The 25,459-nt window shown below is 35.0% G+C and overlaps 1 protein-coding gene across 1 annotated transcript in view; it reads left to right on the top strand.

Annotated features, from left to right (window-relative positions):
* Window positions 1-907: 907 nt before the first annotated feature.
* LOC142345938 (uncharacterized) overlaps window positions 908-25,459 on the top strand; it is an 83,183-nt gene continuing 58,631 nt past the window's right edge. Inside the window, exons 1-5 of the mRNA XM_075398404.1 lie at window positions 908-1,429; window positions 5,262-5,433; window positions 13,573-13,818; window positions 17,843-17,927; window positions 21,736-21,890. Coding sequence (XP_075254519.1) covers window positions 1,179-1,429; window positions 5,262-5,433; window positions 13,573-13,818; window positions 17,843-17,927; window positions 21,736-21,890 — 909 coding nt within the window. The 5' untranslated portion in view covers window positions 908-1,178. The remainder of the gene's footprint in view (window positions 1,430-5,261; window positions 5,434-13,572; window positions 13,819-17,842; window positions 17,928-21,735; window positions 21,891-25,459) is intronic.

The raw sequence follows: 25,459 nt of genomic DNA on the forward strand, positions 1-25,459 counted from the left end.
GCTAAAATTCAAGTTCCTTGGTTTTTGGTGCTAAAGAAAACTTCAAATAAAAATTTGTTTTTCGATTACTCAGAAAAACAGATAGAAATGGCGAACAATTCAAGCTAGCAGATAAAGATTGAATTATAAGTTTAGAAAATGATGCAAAAGTTGATAAAATCTATAATAATTGAATAATATGACTAGGTTGTTGTTGCGGGCATCAACAACCTCAAATAGTTTGAGACAGTGTCTAGACTATGGTTTGAGTTTATTAGAAGCTATAAACTGCGCAATTGATTGGGGGTCCGTCTTAATTGTGTCTTAGAACACTGTGAAACAATCGACATTAATTCCTTTAGCATATTAAACTCCGGAGGAGTGCGCATTCAATATAATAATGTTTAGTTTTCAAATGTTGAGGCTTTGTTTTTCATTTTACCTGATTGCGTTTTCACAGGTTTTGAGGCACTAGTCCGACATTCCAGACAGTAGACTGGCTGCCAGACCCTGTCGTTGGGTCGCATCTTACTCTCTTGTGGGCGACTCAAGTTTGATCTGATCGCAGCTGGTTTGTGTCGAGCACCTCAAACTGGAAAAGCAACAAGGCATCAAGATATGATCAAACTTTCACCATCTTTCATCTTTGTATGATTATCAAGAAAAAAGATCCAGGCAAGATACTGAAGAAAAATTAAACTTAAAAGAAAAGGGTTCAGCTTTTTTAAAAACGTTTTCAGCCTTAAAATATCTGCTGTGCATTTTGACTTTGAGCGCAAAAACGCGCTGAGCATTTTCAACGGAAGCTCGTCAATATTCTATCAGAAATTGTTGAATTAGTTTTACATTATACTGAAGTCCAGATATATTTATTCAAATGCCACAATTCATGTGAAATATCTGATCGCTGGTTTAAATTATTCAAAAACATGTGAAAATGAACATCTGACTTTTCCCAGTTTTCCTCACTTAGATTCCATTTTTGTGGAAAATTATCAGTGAAGTGAAAAAAAAATTAAGTCGATTTAAATTAAAGCAATTATTTGAAATTTTGAAAAGTTTGTGTGACATAAGGAGTTACTAAACCACTAAAACTCAAAATCAATATACCGCAAAATTCCTTTAAATAAATAATAACATCTGGCATTAAGTATTATATTTAAATATTACAACGTTTACAATTTTTGTCAATCATTGAGATGGCGAGGTCAAACTCGCCTAAAAATTTGATATTTTCCAATTTTTTTACCCTATTTTGTTGTTTACATTTATTCACACTTGCAATTGGAGTCGACATACTGTTCGATTTGTTCAACTCTGACCCGCTCCCGGACACGCTGATATACGCCGACCCCCCTTCAACGTGTGATGGATATCTATCTGGGTGTGTCAATTTGGGCTACGCTGAAACCAGTTCGTCCGATCTGAGCCAGTGCAATCAAGTAGTGGGGTGAGTGAACTCAAAATTGGTCAATAGGAAATTGTATTTTCACATTTCAAGACATTTCGTTGGTTTTTCGTATTATAGCAAAATTGCCGAAATCAGCGACAATGCGAAAATCCTCGAACCAATTGCCGTTCCTTTGTCACTGATTTCGTCACGTCCCTCTATGCCGAATCTAGCGACAATAGCAGTGCGAAATTTGGCAACTAATCCCTCAAAATCAAATGATTAGATTAGAGTCAGCAAAGAGTTCAAAAGATTAGAATCAATTACGCTTGTCGCTAGCTTTCGCACACTGTAAAATGCAAATCTAGCGACCTATTTGAGCGTGTCGCACGTTTTCGCGCTCGCTTACTTTCCGGATCTTAATACATGTGTGCGGAAAACAGGGACCGAGAAAATGTGCTTTTTGCAACGTAAAGGACAGTTTTTGGCAAACTTTCTTTCCGCTTTGCGCGAGATTGATAAATAAAGATTTTATATACCTTTTCAAATCAAGCAAACCAAAGTTTTCAGACCTACTAGTTCTTAGAAATTGCCGTGTCAAGGTTTTCAATTAGGGTTCATTATTGATTTTGCCGTTCAGGTCTGCTTTTGGAGATCTTTACTTCTTGCACAAAAAGGTTCTCAGTCACTGTCAACCCTAATAAGTATAGGTTACACGTGAACTCATCAAACTTTACGGTATATGTAGAATGAAAAAAGTTTAGCCAGAAATTTGATGTGAATACTGCTAATTCACATAACTTTGCTCAAAAAACTCAATTTTCAAGTTTAAAACTCCAAAAATGGTGGCATTCCGACTTCTTGAATGATCTTTATGATTATAAGGAAATCTGGCAAAACTTTGTTACTGGAAACTGGAATTTATTGAACTTCCAAATGCTTGCTTCAAGTAATAACTGCAAAACAAGAAAAATATTTTGCGCCAATATCTCCCATTTAAATTTGCAAAAATCACGTCTTTGATGCCGATTGCTTTTATGGAATCAACATACCATATTTGATCAACAATTCGATCAAAAATTTTACAAGTTTTTCAAAAGTAAGTCGATCAATAACGCGGTAGGCGACTTTGAACAGGTTTGACTGAACCAGATATGATAAACTCAGCTTATGAAAAAAAAACTTTGCGAGGTGACTTCGTGGCCAGATCTGAACCGAATCCGAAGATCAAAATTTCTCAACGCCAACTTTTGATATCTGAAAAACTCTTAGTTTGCTGCTCAACAAGGAGATTCTAGTTTTCGCCATTCTGAAACTTCAAAGCCTTTAAAACAGTGCAGATTATGATTTTAAATCTTTCAGATCTCCTTCCCAAAAAAATGAAGAGAAAGTAATTCCATTTTTAAGGCTCTCAAAACAAAAACAGGCAATGACGGTACTAGAAGTTGATGACATATTGACGGTTATACTTCCTTTCAACCCATTTTTAACTCCGTATAATCTATCACCGTATATATTAGCCCTCGGGCAATTAAACCCACAACTTCTGCAGACCGAAATCCGTTTAACACCACAATATTTATCGAAAATACCGAAATTTCCTGACGAGTTACAATACGAGGCTTTGACGTAACTCCGCGAAGACTCAAGGAGGGCGCCAACTCAAAACTCTTAAGATGAACATCAAATTTGATTTAACGCAAAAACAAAAACCTAAACACAATTGAAAGAAATAAGACAAATTGGCAAAAGCCCTGAAAAAAGGGAAAATTACTTTGCCCCTGTATATATTCATCGAGTTCTGAACCCTAATTTCAAGCGCTTCTCCTTTTTATTATTGGAATTATTTTGTTTAGATGTGGCATTCATAACAATTAACTTTTGCAAAGCAAGGGATTTTTACAAATTAGACAAGTTTCCTAATTCTGGGTTGGGGTGTACCAGAAAGTTCACATGTAGGATTTTATTCTGATACTAGGTTTTAGATGAACATTTAAAAATTCCGTTGGCCAGTCAATATATAGAATATTCGACAACTGCACTTATATACGGATCACCGAAAATTTATAGAGGCTTTTTTTCTTTTCTGCTGCCCAACTCTTAAAACGTTTTGAACATATCGGGCATATCAAAATGACGGTCCACGCGTTCACGTATTGAGACTGTTTCTTTATCTTTTTCTAACGCTGATATCTTCATTTTGAATGGGGTTCAGACAAAAAATATTTGAATCCTTTTGACTCAATTGTTTGATCTGTTGAACAATTTTTAGACTTCCCTGGGAGAACACCGTGATTGTGTTCCCAATTGACACTAAAAAATTGGCCGTTTTCAGTAATTGGGTAAAATCGGCTTTAACTTTTAGAGCTTTTCCTGGCAGTGGTATACCTATTTACCTGTTTAACCTAAAACCCATGGTCTTCTACTACCAATAATTTTCTTTCCTGGAAGAGATAGTAAAACCAAACCCGCAAAATATGGTGCTGATTTCAATTATGCAAAAAACAAGAATTGTTTTAAAATGCGATTCACTTCTCAATTCACTTTAATTGCTCTTATTTGGACCAGATGAAATAAATGATTTGCTGAAGGTTATAATTTGACTTTTAATAATGGAAATATTTTCTTTATTCTTTTTAAAATATATTGCCAATAATTTACAGATTGGAATCGGGGTGTAATGACAAAGGCGTGAAAAGTATTTTTTTGCCCCTCATTCATTTCACCCTGATTTTTTCTCTGTCAATCGGACTCATTAGAAGGAAATTAATCTTCATTAACATCATGATGACTAATGTCGGGGTGAAACATTATAGGATTTAAATTATTGCGGCATTGAAGAATGTAGGGATTAAAAAATTGGGGTTAAGTTATAGTGGGTGAAAAGAACATGTCAGTATTTTCAAAATAATATGATCTGTTTTTGTTCAGTTTACATTTAGGGTGATTTTTAGTCAGAGTATTGGAAACTGGTTTAAGGAAAATATTCAGCTCTGATAACCTCACACTGTTGTTTTCCGTTGATTCGCGTTGCTGCACTGCAGGTAATTCAAGCATTGTAAATGGAAAAACCTCTAGACATTTGGCATTTTAAAATTCTGCAAACGTGCGTGTTTCAAGGGTCAATAATCATATATACAAAATCCGTCCAGACAAAACAGTCCGAAATTGCAAAATATGTCTAGGCAAAAAAGTCCTACACAAAACAGTCCTGAACAAATGCTGAAACAATTGCTAATATTATCTACAAACAATTAACAAACATAATCTATGAGTTAAGCCTCGTGTTACATTGTTTTCAATTGATATTAGTTAGGATTAAACAAAAACTAGGTTCAAAATAAACAAACTGTGCGGTAATAAGCCTAATATTTGTTTAATGGCATACAATCATATGCATAACTGAACGAGTTTTTGGTAATAGGTGTAAGTATGTTTAATCTTATATTGAGTCGGGTCTGATCATCTGGGACTGTTTTGGATTTTGGGATTTTTTGTCTGGGCCTGTTGTTTTGTTCGGTATCCCGCTTTTCACCCCCTTTTTATTTAACCCCCTATCATTTAATCCCAATTTATTCACCCCGATTTGAATCTTTTGTAAATTAAGGACTATTAAATTAGCAGTATAATCATTTGGCCGTGCCTTAGCGGCCCGTGGGACTTGATATGAAACTATCACAACCGACCATGGGATTAAATTATCTACTTAATTATGACAAAATATGCCTTTAATGTCGACTGATATTTGGCGGGATGAAATGATAGAGAGGTGAAATGATATAGTGGTTAAATGATAGAGGGGTAAAAAGATACCGGGTAAAATATGCGGGATGAATTGAATCGGGGTGAAAAGAAGTAGAACCGTTTTGCTCTCTGCAAAATCAATGTTTAGAATGGCAGCTGACGATATGCCGTTCATGTGGAAACCCTTTGCAGCTCCTCCGGGGGTGAAGCCATTCTTGATTCTGGATCTGAGGAAGGGGTTTTCAGTCAAACTCAATTTTGGACACTTGACTGGCTCTCCATCTGTAGACGGAGGCATATTTGAGTGTTCCACTGCTTGGGTAGTTACTTCTAATTTAATAATACTAATAATAATAATAATAATAATAATAATAATAATAATAATAATAATAATAATAATAATAATAATAATAATAATAATAATAATAATAATAATAATAATAATAATAATAATAATAATAATAATAATAATAATAATAATAATAATAATAATAATAATAATAATAATAATAATAATAATAATAATAATAATAATAATAATAGTAGTAATAATAATAATAATAATAATAATAATAATAATAATAATAATAATAATAATAATAATAATAATAATAATAATTGTGGTGGCGGATCCACCCACAGCAAATAACCAAGTATCCCAACTATTAATATAAACACGGATAAACTATATTACATATATTTATATTCCTGATGGAATGAACTCATATTCATTTTGTTGCTACATTATTGTTGAGTTTCACCAATTGGTGACAACCATTTGTAAACTTGAGTGACAGCTTTGTTACACAGTGTTACCACAAGCGCCAACTGGTACTTAGACTAATTCACGTAGAGCGTGAAAGCTGAACTGCAGTTCTGCCTTAAGCGAAACAAGAAAGAGTTGAAAATTCAAGCTCCGAACTTGCTCTTTTGCTATCTTGAGTTATTCTATACGACATGGCGCAGTCAGTAATGGCAAGATCCCCACTAGGAGTTAACTTCTTTTGGGACAAAGGTCACCAACCAGAACTAGACTGGGACAAATGGATATCAACTGTGAAACTAGCAATCATGGTAAAGGACAATATTCAAGTAGAAAAACTACTACAACCCAAACCAGAAATCGAGGACTTAGATTATCCAGCACAACCACACTATGAACCAGCACAAGCAGATGAAACCACGGCCGAAAGAAGGCAACAGACTAATCAAAAAAGAAGAACAGACTGGCAAAACGATTGCAAAGCAATCGAAGATAAATGACCAATGGTCGACAATATCCCATGGGACGACGCAGACAATAAAGCAAAAAGCTTAATCTATCTATCTCTAGGAGCTCAAGCCACAAACATATTCCATCAAAGATTTCCACACACGGACCTACAAAAATGCACCACAGATGCACTAGTCGAACAATTAAAGGAATCATTCACACAAACAAGAAACGAAACATTTGATAGATTTCAGTTTTTCAGATGTCAACAAAAAGAAGGAAAATCACTCGAGGTATTTCACTCGCGAATAAAAAAGCATGCAGCATTATGCAATTGGGAACATCTCGAAGAAAGCATGGTGAAAAGCATATTCATCCAAGGAATGCGTAATCAACAAATCCAAATGGACTTACTATCAGAAGACAGAACGCCCAGTGAAACATTAAACTATGCACTAGCAAGAGAACGAGGACAAGCTAACCAACAGAAGATGCACAACACACAATCACCACACTCATCCACATACAACGACAACCCATGGTTCGAAAAAGTACAGTACATTAAGAGACAAAATAGAGTACCAATACTACCAACCCCACAAACAGGACAAATACAAAATTGTAGGAGATGCGGAAACAAATTCCTCCCTGGACATCTAAACACATGTTCCGCGAAAAACGAGGCCTGCAGAATATGCAGGAAGATTGGACATTTCGCAAAACTCTGTAGATCAGAGATGCCACCACGCAACACATCCAGACAACAACAAAGATCGCAATCAATGGGTACAGGACTACAAACCCAAAACAGATACAACCAACTGGCACAAAGAAATCCACAACACAAAATAAGGAACATCAACGAAGAAACAGAAACAGAAGAACAAACAGAAACAGAAGAAACAATCGACCCAGAATCGACGTGTTATATAAGAGAGATGATGGAGGACTGGCAAAACGTCAACTTCATCAAAACAATAAACTTCACAAATGAGAAAGTATCAGATGTAAACAAAACAGACAGAGGAGAATTCTGGATAAAAACAAAAACAAACAACCAACAGATATACTGGTTGGCAGATACAGGAAGCCCGCGTAGCTTCATGAACATAGACACAGCACAAAGATTACTAGCTAATGGAAAGACAACCATCAAACAGCCGAACAAATCAATTGGAGAATTCCGATGCTTCAATAACAACAAAATTAATATAAGCGGCATCATCCAAGTGGATATCACATCAGGGTCATCCACCGCCACAAATTGTACAATACTACTGGTCAACAACAACACCATCAACATCATGGGGAGAGACATCATGGAACAACTCGGCCTACGCCTAACAATGACAACAAAAAACAAAGGTGAGAACAATTTATTCAATATTACAAATACACACAAACCAAATGGATATTCAATAAATACCCCCACCTATGTACACGCTTGGGAAGATCAAAAAACCACGTGGCAAAATCAACATTTAAAAAAGAATTCCACCCAACACAACACAAAGGACGAAGAATCCCGTTACACCTAACAGAAAAAGTCGAAAGAGAACTCAAAAAATTAATTGACGAAAAACAGATCCAAAAACTAACAAAATGCTCGGATGAACACTTCATAAGTCCAGTAGTCATCACAGTAAAATCAGATCAATCAATTAAAATTGCATTAGACTCAAAGATATTAAACGATGCAATACACAAAAACAAATACCAAATACAAAGCATAGACCACCTAATGGACAAAATAAGTATGAAGATATCGGAATTAAAAACACAAGAAGGACAATTATATTTCAGCAAAATTGATCTAAAATACGCATACAGCCAGTTACCTCTCCATCCGGAGACACAAAAACACTGTAACTTCAACATATTAGGAGGCAACGCTACAGGCACATACAAATTTCTAAACGGATTCTATGGCTTAACAGACTTACCAGCAACCTTCCAAAAAATGATGGACACAACGCTAGACGGACTAGACTCAACAAACGTATTTTTAGATGACATAATAGTTATTACAAAAGGCACAATAGAAAAACATGAAAAAGAAATTGATAAGACACTAAACAGACTAAATGAAGAAAATCTAGCAATTAGTCTACACAAATGCGAATTCGGTCTAAACGAGATCACGTGATTGGGTTACAAAATAAACGCCGAAGGAATAACGCCAACCAAAAGAAAAACAGACGCAATTATCCAACTGGATAATCCTAAAACACCCAAACAACTACGATCATTCATGGGTAGCATTCATCACTTAATCAAATTCATACCAAAATTGGCAACATTATCAGCACCAATAAGACCACTGTTATCATCAGCAACATCAAAAAAAAGACTGGAATGGAACGAACAACATTCAACCGCATTTAAAAACATAAAAAATGCAACCAAAAACATAATAGAACAAAAACACTTCAACAAAAACAATGAAACACGAGTCAAATGCGACGCTAGCAAAGAAGGATTTGGGGCATGCCTAGAACAAAAAGAAAACAACAATTGGCACCCGATCGCATACGCCAGTAGGTTCTTAAACAAAAATGAACAGCGATACAGTATAAACGAACTCGAACTACTAGCAGTCGTTTGGTCTTTGGAACATTTTAAATACTACTTATATGGATCACACTTTACCCTTCAAACAGACCACCAAGCATTATTATCCGCACAAAAAAATAATAGAGGAAATAAAACGTATCAAAGTCGACTGACAAGGTGGGTCGACAGATTATTACCATTTCACTTTAAAGTCGAACATATCGCAGGAAAGGATATGGGATTCGCGGACTACTTAAGCCGCCATCCTAACTCACCACCAACTGGTGAGAACATGAATGAAAACCACGTCATAAATATAATAACATCGCTAAAATACGCTCTGTTAACGCATCAAAGAAAATTAGCCAATCAGAATGCTCGAAAAACTAGAGCATACAATGACGTCAAAAACCATTCCAATCGGAACGAACAAAAGCAACACGCTTTTTGCCAAGTTAACGCTAACAATCAGTCGCTACTTATTAAGCCTTCTTATCTAACAAACTCTCAAATTAACAATTCAAAACAACACAACCATTATCATTCAAAACAAATTACACAAGATCTATTCACATCGAAAGTATACATCACAACAAGAAGAAGACCAAACCTGGACACAAACAACATACCTATAACAAAACGACACAGAGCACAAAACAAAACGAAGATGGACACAACACAAAATCTCACAGAATCAAACACAAACACAATAGCAACACAGACAGAGGAAACAAACAACACAGGACTAGGACGCACCCTACTCAATACTAGACAACAATTCAACCCATTCGCAAATACAAACAACGAACAGCTACCAGAGTATCTCAAGAATCTACACAAAGTCCTAGGAGAGGAATTCATCGCAGAGGCCACCAGAGCAGATCCTCAGAGCCGAAGCCTATTGCAGATAGTACAGGACAAAGACTGGACAACACTGAAACATTTTAGCCGGTACTGGCATTCATTGAAACGCGACCTAGGGGTGACTCCAACGGGATGCATTCTATACGATGGTAAACTGTTCATACCAACACAGCTACGAAAACCAATAATGAACGCCATCCACAGAAAACATCCAGGACAAACCGGTATGATGCACCTAGCAAACCTCATCTGGTTCCCGCGAATACACCGGGAATTCGTCACTCTTACTCAAAATTGCCAACCGTGCATAAAGACAGGTAAGAATCTAAAACCACTAATACCCAAAAACAAAATATCAGAACTACCAGCACTAGTAGAACCCAACGAAGAAGTCCAATTGGACTTTGCCGGCCCAATAACTGATGAACAATACAAAGAATCATATATACTAGCATCAGTAGATAGATACTCGAGATACCCCGACGCAAAAGTATACCATAATTGCGACGCAGAGACAGCCATTAGTTATCTAAATCAGTACATAAAATTCCGCGGGACCCCCAGAAACATAAGGTGCGACCAAGCACAAGCATTTAAGTCACGACATTTCGAAATATACTGTAAAAACAACAACATAAAATTAATACTGGCTCCAGTGGGAGACCACAGAGCCACAGGAATGATAGAGCGACTAATACAAACAATTAAAAGACGCCTATCCGCCATAAATAGCGACACCAACTGGTCACAAGTAACACTTGCAGACAAAGTAGCAGAAATAATACAAGAAATCAAACTAATCCCAAACACAACAACACAAATAACACCATACACAGCACACTTCGGCAGAAAAGCTAATACACAACTTTCAAAACATAACAACAAAACCATCACAAAACAACTTATCATACAAAAACATAAAAAATTTCTATTTAGACAAAAGGAGAGGCCTCAAACAACCAATGCTGAACGCAGAATCCATCTGGAACATCGAGACCGACTCGGAACCCGAACTTGATATCAGATTCAACGAAGACACCTCGGACGAAGATTCTGCTTCAGACAACTCCACACTACAGAATGTGAAGAAAAAAGCAGCGAAACGTAAGCTAACATCACCTATTAAAATTATACCAGGTAAACTTACACTAATCTTTGGGGACAAAACCACCACCATCACCAAAACAAAAAAGCAAGTAGCTCGAAAAACACTAGCACGTAGATCACAAGAGCCTCGAGGCACACTTAAACCGTTATGGAACATAATACCCGACGGCACAATCACAAATTATTCTCCAACAACAATAACACTAGATACACACAACCGCAAAAACGTCGTAGTAAGAAAAAAGGATCTAGCTATAATTAACGAAACAAAACCACGACTAATGCACTTCGTAGCCTGTAAAACTGTACGAGAATATAATAGAAACCAAGAAAAAATAAAAGAATTTTTGTTAACAGAAAAGAAGAACCAAAAGAACCAACCCAACAAGAAACTAACCGATCACGCCCCATAATCACAAGTCCATATGAACCAACCGGGACCAAGCAGGGCAGGAGAGAGCAACCCACAGAAGGACCAACCCGGCCCGAGCGGATCGCAAAGGACCCAACCAGCAAAAGCACCCAAGCAGCCCAGACGAAAAGGAACGGCCCCAACGAAACGCGCATACAAACCCAACAAAGAATTCGATATACGTTCAAAAGAGGCAGCTCTCGCACAAACGAAATTAGAAAAAGCGAAACAGCGTCAAAAGGACAAAGCAAGATCACCACGTATCCAACTGGACATGAAACAACTACAGCGAGACAAGTCAGTGCAAATAATCAACCTCGCATCAGACTCATCACAAGACAGCCCACTACAAATCATGACATCCAATAGTCCTAACGCATTTATGTACGCACAACCCAAAAACAAGGACGACAGCCCATCAAAAAGAGAAGCAAAAATAGACAAGATAATAAAGAAAATTACAAACTCACCGAAAAAGGCGACTATAGAACCCGAAGAAGAACAAATTATAACGATCACTCCAGCCTCAACATCCACACCAATTGGAGATAACACAAAAGCAAGACAACCCATCGACGACAAACAACAACCACAACACACAGACAACAGCAAAGCCACACAACAACAAAACATTGACAAACATACAACGCAACCAACTGGTTCAAACATATGCATCAACACTACGCCAACACTACTAGAAGACAAAATAAACCCACCAGTCCTGCTGAACAAAGGATCAGCAGAACCACCAGAGGAACGTCAAGAGACGAATACCGAACGAGATAACATCCATACGGAAGAAGAAGAGGACGAGTACTCAGGAACAAGTTCGATATCCTCACTCAACACAGCGGACATAGAAGCCCTAAACAAGATTTTTGATTAAGATCAAAAATCAAACCATCGAGGGGAAGTGTGGTGGCGGATCCACCCACAGCAAATAACCAAGTATCCCAACTATTAATATAAACACGGATAAACTATATTACATATATTTATATTCCTGATGGAATGAACTCATATTCATTTTGTTGCTACATTATTGTTGAGTTTCACCAATTGGTGACAACCATTTGCAAACTTGAGTGACAGCTTTGTTACACAGTGTTACCACAAGCGCCAACTGGTACTTAGACTAATTCACGTAGAGCGTGAAAGCTGAACTGCAGTTCTGCCTAAAGCGAAACAAGAAAGAGTTGAAAATTCAAGCTTCGAACTTGCTCTTTTGCTATCTTGAGTTATTCTATACGACAATAATAATAATAATAATAATAATAATAATAATAATAATAATAATAATAATAATAATAATAATAATAATACTAATAATAATAATAATAATAATAATAAAAATAATAATAATAATAATAATAAAAATAATAATAGTAATAATAATAATAATAATAATAATAATAATAATAATAGTAATAATAATAATAATAATAATAATAATAATAATAATAATAATAATAATAATAATAATAAATTGTTTTCGGAACAGACAAACAAAAAAATGTATATATTTTTACACTTTTTGTATAAACACATACTGAACCGAGAGAACACCAAAAGGCAGTGTTGCCTCGTCATGTGGTGCCTCATGAAGCAGAAAACTTAGCGTCTTGATTTATTTCAATCATTTGGTTCGGAAAAACATGAAGAGGAATAAAAACTCAGTAGAAATTTTGAGAAAAAAGAGAAAAAATTTTCAAATTCAGAATTGCTAGTATAAATTGAGAGATTTTTTTCCTAATTTGAAACCCGTAAATTGTCCTTTTTGTTATATATAATGGGTGAAGTTGAACACAATATTTTTAAAATATGGGTCTCAAAATGTCGACTCAGCAGAGCATAAATAGATTATTTTCTTCGAATTAATTCTAATATCTGAGTTGTGAAAAACGTAAACAGTATAATCGTTTGATAAACAAAAAAACAGAAATTTTATTTAAAAAAACTTTCTGTGAAACGCTGTCTTACGCAAAATACTTTGGGTCCCTTAATAAGTTTTCACGTAGAGTAGTTATGAAAATGCGAAAAATCAATAGTTACTTTTTATCCATTGTTGTTTCTCGTCTGGCAATAATTACAACCGGTTGATTTTACACACCTTGGTTTTGGGGCATTTTTAAAATCAAATTTTTATATTCTTACTTTTTTAAAGAAACTTTAACTTTTTAGACAATTCTACCTCGTAATTTTTAGTTGGTAACTTTGTTTTCCCCCTTCAAAACTTTTTTCAGTTCATAAACTTTTCAGATTGTAATTTTATTTCGGTTCGTAACTTTTTCAGACCATAACTTTTTTCAGTTTGTAACTGGAAGCGAAAGCGACTGGACCGCAGCCAGACCCTGTTCCTGTTTCACGGACTCCAATCCCCTCCAGGGCCGATTCGTCCGGATCAAGATAGTTGACGGATCTCCGACTGGGTCTTACCTGAGTGGGGTGACTTTCACAATCCAGACTGTGGCACCTGTGACGTCACCGCAGTTCAATGTTGCCGGAATCGCTCCGTGTCACGGGACGGCAGGAATCGTATACTTGGAAATTATACAGGTTGCAAAAATTAATAGGTTGCAGAAGATTTTTTTGCTTAAAAAGATACTTTTTTCCATAATGAGATACTCGAAAGGCGTTTATATGATTTTTAGTGTTTCGAAATTAGGTTTACTTGGGGCCCGCTTTTTCAAAATGATATGGGGTCAAAATTGGGATGAAAAGAAATAGATCCGGTAATAAAATATGAACAAAATTTTCTCTGCCCACGACAAGAAATATGTTCATGATCAAATTCTATGATAATTGTTTTCACGAGTAATACTTGACGGAATACAGTCTTTCTATGTATTTACTCTGAAAAAAGTTGAAAAAATTGAAAAAAGTGAGAATTGAGTATATAATTGAGACTTTTTGGGTTTTTTTTGTTTTGACCTGAAGCAATGTCAAGCAATAAGAGAAAGAACTCGATGCTAGTCTGGCTTTTTGTGGCCTGTTGTCTATGCCCTCGTGAAAAATAGTCATAGGAAAAAGACAGAAGACATGACTGATATAATTTGAAAGCACTTGCAGAGTAGGAAACCACTGCATGAGGGGTTTTTGATTCGGGGGGGGGGGGGGTGAGACCTAAAATCTAGTTAAACGCTACTCAAAATTTTGAAACTAATATATTCACAAGAAATATTTTAATTTCAAATTATGTCTTCTCCGAGCCTCTTTCTTGTTTCTCTAAATTTTGATCAATTGAGCTGACACTGACAATATTCTACCAATTTTTTTGAACTGAAATACTTTTTGACAAAAAAAACACTAAGTTCTGCAAAACTTAGAGGTCAGCCACTAAGCAGAGTTTAAAAACTGATACATCCAAAATTTATTTCGCAAAACAATTGCAATTTGCGCAAAAGTCAAATAACATTATCTTTTGATATTCACTCAACGTTGTTAAAATCTAGCTCTGAATTCGCCAGTTGAAGCGCCACGCAGCTAATTTCAAAGTTTATTGTTAGATATTAAGACTTCCTGTAGTGGTCTATGAATCAAAAAACGTAGAAAGATTTTCAAGAGAAAGATTTTCAAGATTCTTGCTAGTTTTCAAATTTTTTCAGCTTTCAAGTTTTTTAATTCCATTAATTGGCTGCAGTGGGCGACAAATTGAGATGAAATATGAAGGTTAGAGATTAAATAGCTGATTTCGTGTCGGAAAATCTGCTGATTTCGTGTCGGACTTTTTTAGACATTTCCAGTATGATTTGTGTTTTTTACCTTCCTCATTTTTCCCGGCATGGGAACGGCAGTGCAGGAGTTTTTAAAAATATGTGAAAATTAAGCATGGTAAAGAAAACCTTATGCTACAAGCTATCTCCGAAACAATACGAAACAAAACAACATAAGTTAAAACACATAAAACTTTGTTGGACTCTTTGAGATTTTCCAGTACGTTTTGGTGGGTTTCCCCCTTTTTCTTTCTCATTCATGCAGGCGATCGGCAGCTGTGGATTTGAAAAATAACAAAACGTTCCGATTGAAGTAAAAAAAACGAACAAAATCAAATGAAAGACACTCTTTTTTGTAGACAAACTATAGCAATGATTTTTTTCCATTATAACCCACATATATAAAACAAATCCCGTGTTAATCGCAAATAAACGAACAAAAACAACTAAGACACGAACTTTTTTCTTGGCAAATTATAACAACGATTGTTTTTCCTCTAGAACCCACATAAAAAAACCAACTTCTAAGTTGATTTTTTTAATAAATTAGAAGATCCGGCAAAAAAGACGTTTTGAAAAAAAAATTGCATATGCGCGAAAAAAAACTATGAAGCAAAGAACTAAAAGACTTCGCAAAATAATGAAAACAAATTCCGAAACTTGATTCTCTGATAAACATTTAATTTAACAAAATCTGAGACATTTACTGAAAGTAATTTTTGTCGTCGTTTAATAGGTAAATTTAAGTTTAAAAAGAAGGATTTGGATGACTCGAGATGTTTCTAGTTTGCAAAATTCTTGCAGTTTTTCAGAGCCAAAAGCTGTTAAGGAAACCTTCAATTGAAATCCGTTCCGCTAATTGATATTCTTGTAAAGGTCAATTCATTTGGTTTTCAGTTAGTTTTAGCTGTCAAAAATATTCAAAAAAAAATTTAAGAAAAAAATCCAAAAAATTCGCAAGATTCTTGCAAGACTTTTTTAGGATTTTGAATCTCGTCGAAAAATTTCCCGGTGTATTTCAGTTTTGTAACTTGTCTAATAAACAAAAATTTGATTTAAAAATTTTTTTCTGAAACATTAGTTCCCTGCTTAATATTTTTTTGCCTGGGTTGATATCTTGCAAGATTAGTACAAGAATCTTGCAAGGCTTGAATCCGCGCAACTCAACTTTGATTTTGAAAATTGTGCACTTAAGAGTTTCTCGTGCAGTGGAAACAAAACAACTAAGACATGAAAGTCTGTTATTGAATCATGTTTTTGTGTTGAATATTAAAAAATATTTATGTAAAAGGAAAAACTGTAATGATGTTTTGATAAATAGCTTGTCAGTTTTTGTTTTCAACAATTCACTTTCAAAACTTTATTTTCTCATATCTCAATATAAAAGTGTTCAAACTATCCTCTCCTAATCGTATCCTGATATTAATGTTAAATTTTAATTAAATTTTATTTAGAATCAATTTTGATTACCAAACAACTTGCAAAATGAAGTGATTTATAAAAATGCTCTTCCCAACTCTATGGCGTGGTGATATATCAAACAAAGAATGAGTGCTGAACGACAAAAAACAAAGATAAAGAAGCTCGTTTTATTACTTCAACATTTTAGTAGGCGTCTAAAGTTGGTGCTCCTAACCACAGCACGCAGACAATTTTACAATTCAAGTAAGTTTTGTATCATGCTATATTCATCTTTTGAAAGATATGAAAAGTTTCAAAACCTTTAGAGACGCAAAACTATTTTATTTGAATTTTTTCATAGTCACGAATTTGATGTTAATAATATTGGAACTTCTTGAAGAAAAAACTTAATTATAGGACTCCAAAGTTTTATACGAGAATAATCACAAATACTCGCAGTAATTTCGCAAAAATTTTGTTTGTCCTAAAACTTAATTAACATACAGCTTTCTGTAGATCGAGTGAGATCCAAATAAACTTTGAGGAAAATTTCTCAGTTGCGGATTGACCATTTTATCTCTTAAAATTTAACACACAAATTTTCTCAAATTTTGTTCTGTATTTTTGGTGCAGCTAATTCCACAAACGAACGTTTGAGAAATGACTAGATTTTTCGTTGTTCAATGATTGAAGATTGATCGCAGAATTGAATTAACTGTTTTTGAAGAACTCGATTTTGAGTTTGTGTGCTTCAAAGTTTTTTTATCTTTGCATCACTGCTCAGATGCTCAAATAATTTTAAACATTCTGATTTACCTTGTAAATAAAAGAATAAAATTCACTTTTTGATTTATCATCAGGGAAAATACTTGCTGTTTTTTTTTTAATAGTGAGTCAAGGTGGAACATTCGGTGGCACACACAGGCCACTGCGGAAAACAAATTAATTATTGATAATGATAATTATACCGTTAGTAACCTTAAAGTTCAACTAGAAGTTTACTTTTACTCTTCGAAAAATTTTATAAAACAGTTCACAAAATCTGTAGTGCCAGAAGTTTTGAAATACATAGCCAGAAGTTAACTTCCATAAACTTCAATCCTGCAAACTTCGATATTTTCAAACCTGCAAGTTGAGTGTTTGAAGAAAATGTTACGTGATCTCGCTTGACGTCGTTAAAAAAAATCTATTTAAACATCTCGAACCGCTCGCTACACACGTTACACAGTTCTCCATAAGCGCCCGACGTTCTCGGTGACTTCAAGCAGAGCCAGGTAACCTAAATTTTATGAGAGGAAACCTCCTTTCAAACTTGAAAACTTCGATTAATTCTATTCCTCCCTTCCGATGGGTTGGATCTAGTTTGAGTTCTCTCCGTCTCGTTGAACGACATCAAAACTTATGATAGCCTTTGCCAGCTCAGGTCCAATCATAGATTGTTTTAACTTTTTTAAAAACCGTTTTAGGTTGGTGGTATTTTGCAGTGTCAGTCCTCGGAAATTGACGTGAAGCACGACTCCGATACAATTGTTCAAAGTTCAGTTGTGACAGGTAGTTATACTTTTATTTCTCGTACATCTCAATTTTTTAAGAGGTCTGATCCGAAAGTCAGCAATCATTACGCCGGTGACGGCCGTATTGGCCGACAGGGCGTTTAGCCGACAACCGAAAAATGAGAAATTTAACCGACAATTTAAGTTAAATGAGCAATAAAATTTATTCTGAAGCTGTGATTGGCCAATTTAAGACGCTATTTCGTAAGCAGACAAAATTACTGAAGTTTTTTCATCAACTGGTGTAACGGTCTATCCGTGGTCTGACCGTATTTTACGGCATCTGGCCATGCCTCGTGGGCCATGGCCATGCCTCAGCGGCCCGTGGGACTTGATATGAATCTATCACAACCGAACTACTGATTTATGCACCAATGAGACTTTTATGACCAATTATGATAAAACCGTCGGCTAAATTTCTCATTTTTTCCTTGTCGGCTAAACGCCCTGTCGGCCAATTTTAGCAGCACCCATTACGCCAGTAATTGTGACAAAATGTTAGGACAATAAAGGAAATTCAGATAGGCCAAATATAGTTCTGTCACTCAATTTATATCAAAATAATTAAGTAAAATATGTAAATAATTTTCAGCCATCCGTGGTATTTTCTGATGCCATTTTTCTTCCTGTTGATTTTTCGTCGGATGTTTTTGACTTCGTGTTAATGGCAGTTCTTTTTTTGCGTTTTATACTAGTGATGCCAGCTTCTCGTCTGTCATTCGAGAGCAATTTGCCCGTTATTATTCGGTTCCCGGGGAGGTGGTAGTAATATGAACAAGGTGGTCCAGACGAGAACTGTGCTTGATCACATAATCTCAACACAAAAAATTGGTGACAATTCAAAATTGTGCAAAGTAATCCAAAAAAATATGACGGGCGCGCTTTTGTTTCAGTCCTGCGGGCTGTACAATAATTTGCTTCTGTTTATCGAAATTTTGACGGAGTGTGTTTTTGCTTCAATTCTGCTGGCTGTACAAAAACTTAATTCTGCGAATCGAAATTTTGACGAAGTGCGTTTTTGTCTCATTTTTGCGTGCTATACAAAAAATTGCTTTGGTGAATCGAAATATTAACGTAGTGCGTTTTTAATTCAATTCTGCGGGCTATACAAAAATTTGCTTCTGCCAATCGAATATTTGACGGAGTGCGTTTTCTTTCAATTCTCCGGGCTATACAAAAATTTGCTTCTGCGAATCAAAATTTGACGGATTGCATATTTGTTTAAATTCCGTCGGCCATACAAAAATTTGTTTCTGCGAATCGAAATTTTGTTAACTCTGAACAGTGCAAATATGATCAGACAGAAACTAAGACATTTGAGAAAAACTCATTGATAGACTCTGATAATCTCCGAAAAAATTTTTCTACGGTCAGTTATTAACTCCTTACATCATATTTAATGTATAAGCATTACTTTTTTAAATTAGACGACTATGGTGAAAAAAATTATTGCGAGTTTTAGTGCAACTTTAGGGTTCCATGATGTGAAAAATTGGGAATACCATTCAGGCCAACGCGGTTTAATCAGACATATCGGGACTGGGAATCAACCGTGTGGATTTGATTCGACAGAACATGCTTATTGTTCGAAATAGATCGACAAACGTTTTGTTTGAAATTATTATATTTAACGTCTGAGGTTGTGTGTTCACCGTCTTTCAGGAAATATTTGTCGAATCATATTTCAACCACCTCGCAGCGGGTTATGTGGATTGGACTTGTTTATTTAAAATTTTGCAAGAATTCGAAAAAAAACTTTTTCATTTTGGCTGGGGAAAAATAGAGGCGCTATTCTTTTGAAAATTTTTATAAATTGAATAATTTATGGAACCTATTATTAGAAAATACTCAGAAATTAAGTATTCCGTTTTTAACGCCTAAGCCATCTGAATCATTTTTTTTATTCTGAGCAATTTTAATTCGATTTAAAATTTATGGTGGCGGTCAAGCAAGCCGATAGGCAAGCAAGCCGAATTTTGAAAATGAGGTCAAGTAAGCCGAAAAATTTTTGGATACCCCGTATTTTAAGTTACCCCTGGCGGGCCGGTGGGGTAACCGGCCCGCTATTTCCGGATTACATCCCACAGCGGATGAGAGGCATGGCCATGGACAGCGGTCTGCTGAGGCCCGTACCCACTAGATGTCTAAAAATTGACGCATTTTTGTTTCTTTGGTGCATTGGAATACATTATGCACTATAATACTACGCGCAGTATTGATTGTAACGGCTGACAATGTATTATTTCTGATAGATTACAAAACTATTACATAACTTTCGGCTTGCTTTTCTGTCGGCTTGCTTGCCTATTGGCTTACTATGCATTCGCCAAAATTTATATCTACATATGGCGTTAGATTTATGAATTATATTTACTATTACATCAAAACTTAAGGCATACGTTTACTACACAAAATTACATTTAAAAGAACATGACTGGATCAGTTCGGTTGGGGGTACAGAAAGTTCTAGTGTGAAGTGACTCCCTCTTGACAAAAATTTAATGCGCTTTATTTCAATCAGACAAAAATATTCTGGAAGACATTCTGGAAGATCATGGGTTGATTTAGAGATAAAAGTTAGTGATGTGAAGCAAAACAAAATCTAATACAACTTTTAAGATCTTATTATTGAAAAAACGACGTTGAAGACTAAAAAATTCGTTTGAAAAACACCGAGACAGTGTTGGGGATTTAACAAGTGAACGTCTAAGTTAAGCTATCAAAAAAAATTGCTTACATTTTTTGAAAAAGTAACGTTTTTTCAACTTTTCAGCTCATTAAACATGTTTTTACAGAGACCTTGTTTCTGGGCCTGATGTTTTATGAACGCATGAACATTTTGCTTTTAATATTTTTCGTGGAAAAATAAAAAACAAAAATTAATATTAGAGCAGTAAAAATAAAAGTTTGTTTGTGTCCAGTTCTTTCCAAAATTTTAAAATAGCTTATTAGACTACTGTTTCTGATTGTTTTGGAAATAAGAAGAAATGGAAACAAAAAATTTGCACAGAAAGTTTTTAAACAAAACTTTTCGGAATCTAGCAGTTTGAAAGTCACAAACTTTGAATAATTTAAGCTTTATTCATAAATACTGAAATAGATTTCAATCGCAAAATTAAAAAAAAATGATATTTTCGGAGAAAATTTACTTAGCAGAAACTCACATTATGCTAGAAATGTCATTATCTCCGGTTATAACAAAAGCCGCAATCACAATTTGATAACACTCATTAAATCGATATATGCAGAAATGTAGAGATTTCTATTTAGTTGAATGCGCACCAAATTACAAAATAATGCTGCCATATATTAAGGCACAGTTTGAATCAACATTTTTTTTACATTTTCTGGTCACTGGAAACAAACATAACTAAATAAGTAAGACAATGGCACTTTTTTGGTCATTTGAATCGAATATGCCCGTGCACATCTTTTCAAACTATCATAAGTTCAAAAACAGCCAATTTCAGTTCAAAAAAAAACCCAGAGTCTTTTTGGCCAATTGATTTTGAAACGATGTTTATTTATAGTAATTAAAGGAAGATAGCATTGCATTTTACATTTGCCCGTTCGCTTTGAAAATTTTGGAAGAATTGGATCTTTTTCGTTTGTGCCCCGCACCCCTCCCACCTTAGTGGGTGCATATTATCTGCACCCCCAGACGCACGTGCCATATTTTTACATAATAATTTACCGTTTAATATGGCACGTGCTCTACTATAACGGGGTGTGCATAACGTACTGGGGGGGGGGGGGGGGGGGGGGGGGGCAACGGAAAATATTCAAAAAATGTTTCACAATTGCAGGTCAGTACCCGTGGGCAATGCACGTAGAGAAGGAATTCTTCCAACTGAACGACAAGTGTGTCATTTCTCTCGTGATCGAAGCTTTCCAATTTGAGTTCAACGGAGAGTATGAAATCATTTCCGGAGGAACACCACGGGGATCAGTTACATTTGCGGTAATCCAGTCTACATATCTACAAATTTTAGATTTTGATGAAATATTTTAGGTTAATTTTGCTTGAATTTTTGTTGATTTTTTGGACGTTTTTACCGCCGCCCCCTCTTTTACGCCCCCACACCTTTAAGGCGCACGTGCTTATTTTTTACATAGTAACGTGCTTTATAACCAAATATATAATTTGTAATGGGGGGGAGGGGAGGTTAAGAAACACGGGTGGGGGGGGGGCAGGGCAAAAGAGGATTGATCCTCATTTTCGTTGATCACTTTGTTGTTTTAAGGTTGTGAACAACAATTGGGTTTTTCCTATTATAGCCCCCTCACCCCACGAAATTATAGCACCCCGTTTTGATGTATTCAAAGTAATTATGGGGGGTGTACGTTATATGACCACTAAGCTGGGGTGGGCCGGTCTGTGTGTGTGTGTGTGTGTGTGTGTGTGGGGGGGGGGGGGGGGGAACAATCAAACTGTCATGTTTCTATAAACTTTGCATATTTTTCGTTTCCCCCCCCCCCCCACCACCACCACCACCACCACCACCAGCAGCTTTGTGGGTGTATTTTATTTGCACCCCCCCAGATGCACGTGCAATATTTTTACATTATGATTTACCATGTAATGACACGTGCTCTATAACTGGGGGGAGCATAACGTACTGGGGGCACAAATGGAAAAGATCCGAAACTTCTTAGATCGAATGAAATTAAAACCAAACAAGGAGGCTCGTTAATGTGCGTTTGCACATGATGTTCCGACCCGAGCTTATCAACATTCTTTACTTAATTGTCAACCAAATGACGATATAACAAAAATAGATATTTGAGTTTAAAAAAATCGTTGCACATTCTAACCACTAATTGAATTACATAATGCCAAGCCTCATTACGGGATGTGCCGTTAAAGAGACTACCAGAAAAAAAAGAAACAACAAAATAAGCAAAAACAAAAATTTCACGGAAAAAAACTGAATATCAAAATTTAAAAGCACCTAGTAATAACGTCAAAATGCAGTCAGATAAAACCTTAACAACACAAATTTACTTTTTTCCAAGAACACAGCAGTGGAATTGTTCCTTAATGAGACTATGTAACAAGTTGACAAATAGAACGAATAATGAGGCGAAATTCAAAAATTAATCAAAATTTTTTAAAACAAGAAATTTCAAAAGTCTTAAAAAGCATTAGCTTTTATCAAAATAAACCTTGACAAATAACTAAAAATTGATTACAATACCAAATCGACCTGTCTTTGGTTAGACTAAGCCATAGAAATGGACTAAAGATGCAGAAAAACTCAAAAAATTACAAACGATTTGCGAAAGCACAAATTATTGATACCATTAAAATCATTAGCCAGTATCTGAATATTATCTACTTTTAATTCAATTGTTATTTCTACTATATCAGCTAAAGAGTTTATGCTGAGATATTAACTAAGTTTACCTGGCACATTTGAACACCATCGGGATCTGTTATTACGCGATTCTGTTGAAAGAAGAGAAAAAGAAACACAAAACTGACCACTCGAAAAACGTTTAGAAAAACGCATATTTTCCAACCAACAAAACGTCTCTGACAAATCAAATAAGTAGATATGTTATTTGCCGAAATACAAGAAATTGGAAGGGATCTCTCAATGATGAAAATAAGTTTCAAGTTGACAAAAAGTACAAAAACTGAAAAGTTTGAAAAAAATTGAAAATGTATATCATAAACTTTGAAACTGTTCTCTATATACTCAGTGCTTTGGGTATCATCATTCATTCAATCTTCAATTACAAGCTTATGCGACCGTTCAGCAATTTACGGCTATCTATATAACAAAGAAAAAACAGGAAAAAACAGAAAATTCAATAAAAAAAATGAGAGAAAAAATTGTCGAAGGCATTAAAAAGTAAACTTTTCAATAACAAATTTGCTAGTTTCAAACATATTTTTTATCAGCAGTTTGATTCTTCTTTTTTAACAATATAACTTCAAAAAATCATCAAATATGAACAAATACATTAGAACAACGAAATTTTTGAGAAAAATCGAAGTACCAACGCCATAAAATTCAAAAGCTTTCAACGGAAGCCAGTAAATACGCTATATTGATGGGACAACAAGGTTCCTTGCCATTCATATTTCGTCATTAAACCATTAAACCATTGCGACAGGTCGTTGACTATAATTACAACAACAAAAACAGGCAAATACGAAAAATTCAGTAAAAAAGTGCCTGAAGAATTTGTCGAAGCAAATTAAATCATAAGCTCTACTCTGAAAACTTTATCTATGATCCATTGAACGCCTTACCTATACCAATAGGAACTATCGGTAATAGGATAATGTGATAAGATTTCAAAGGGAACCAAAAATATGAAAAAGTATCCAAAAATTAAAAAATTATTAAAACCCGTGGCATTGAGGTCTTAAAAAACTATTGGATAGAAGATGAAACCGGAAACCAGGTTAATTTTGTATGCAGTAGAAAAAAAGGGGGTCCTCTCAAAACTGAGACTGACTAACAGTTCACGAAAAGATCGGTTAAAGTTTAAAAAAAATTCGAAAAAATATTTTTGAGGACTTAACAGCTATTAAATTAAATAGCTTTCAACAGAAGTCAATAAATACACTCCGATATGCCCCAATGGGAGTATAAGGAAATTTTTCATGCATAGCTAATCAATAAAGCATCACAATAAGTCTTATGACTATGAAAACAACAACAAAAAGCGAAAACACAGTAGGAAAATGCAAGAAGAAAGTGTCGCAGCCATTTAAAACATAAGCTTTTCTCTGAAAACTTCATCTGTAATCCGCTGAACGTCTTTTTAAGCAATTGGGAGCTATCAATAATTGGATAATGTAATAAGAAATCAAAAGTAAAAAAAAATGCGGAAACATCCAAAAATGTAAAAAAAAATGAAATCTTGTCATTGAAGTCATAGATCCAATAGTTACAAGACAAAACCGCTAACTAGACTAAGTTTGGTTGCAGTAGTCGAAGCCATTTAAACCATAAAATTTTCTCTGAAAACTTTATCAGTAATCCACTGAGCGTATTGTCTAATCGGAGCTATCAATATTTGGATAATATGACATGAGTTCAAAAGTAACCAATAATACGAAAATAACAAGAAAAATTTTTTAAAAAATTGAGATCTTGAGTCATTGAAGTCATATATCCATTAGTTAGTAGATAAAACAGCTAACCAGATAAAATTTGGTTGCAGTAAAAAAGAAGAGGGTCCTGTCATTACTGAGACTGACTTACAGTTCACGAAAATAAATATATGATTGGTTACAGAAAAAAAAACTTTCGAAAAATTATTCTTAAAGTCCTAACAGTCATTAGCTGTCCTCTCGAAACACTAGATATGTTTACTTAATGCTCAATATGAAACATATTGCACTTTAGTCAGTGATTTCATTCCACAGGACTCCAAAAAATCAGTAAATCCTCAAAAAGGAAATCAAATTTTCATTTAAAATTTCGAAAACTCAGTGTCGAAGCCAAAAAAAAACATGAACTTGAGCAATTTCTTGAAAACGAATTTTCTCGTTCATTGGGCTTCATTTGA

The sequence above is a fragment of the Convolutriloba macropyga genome, chromosome 9 (assembly GCF_964194025.1).
Source record: "Convolutriloba macropyga chromosome 9, txConMacr16.3, whole genome shotgun sequence".
Classification (NCBI taxonomy): domain Eukaryota; kingdom Metazoa; phylum Xenacoelomorpha; order Acoela; family Convolutidae; genus Convolutriloba; species Convolutriloba macropyga.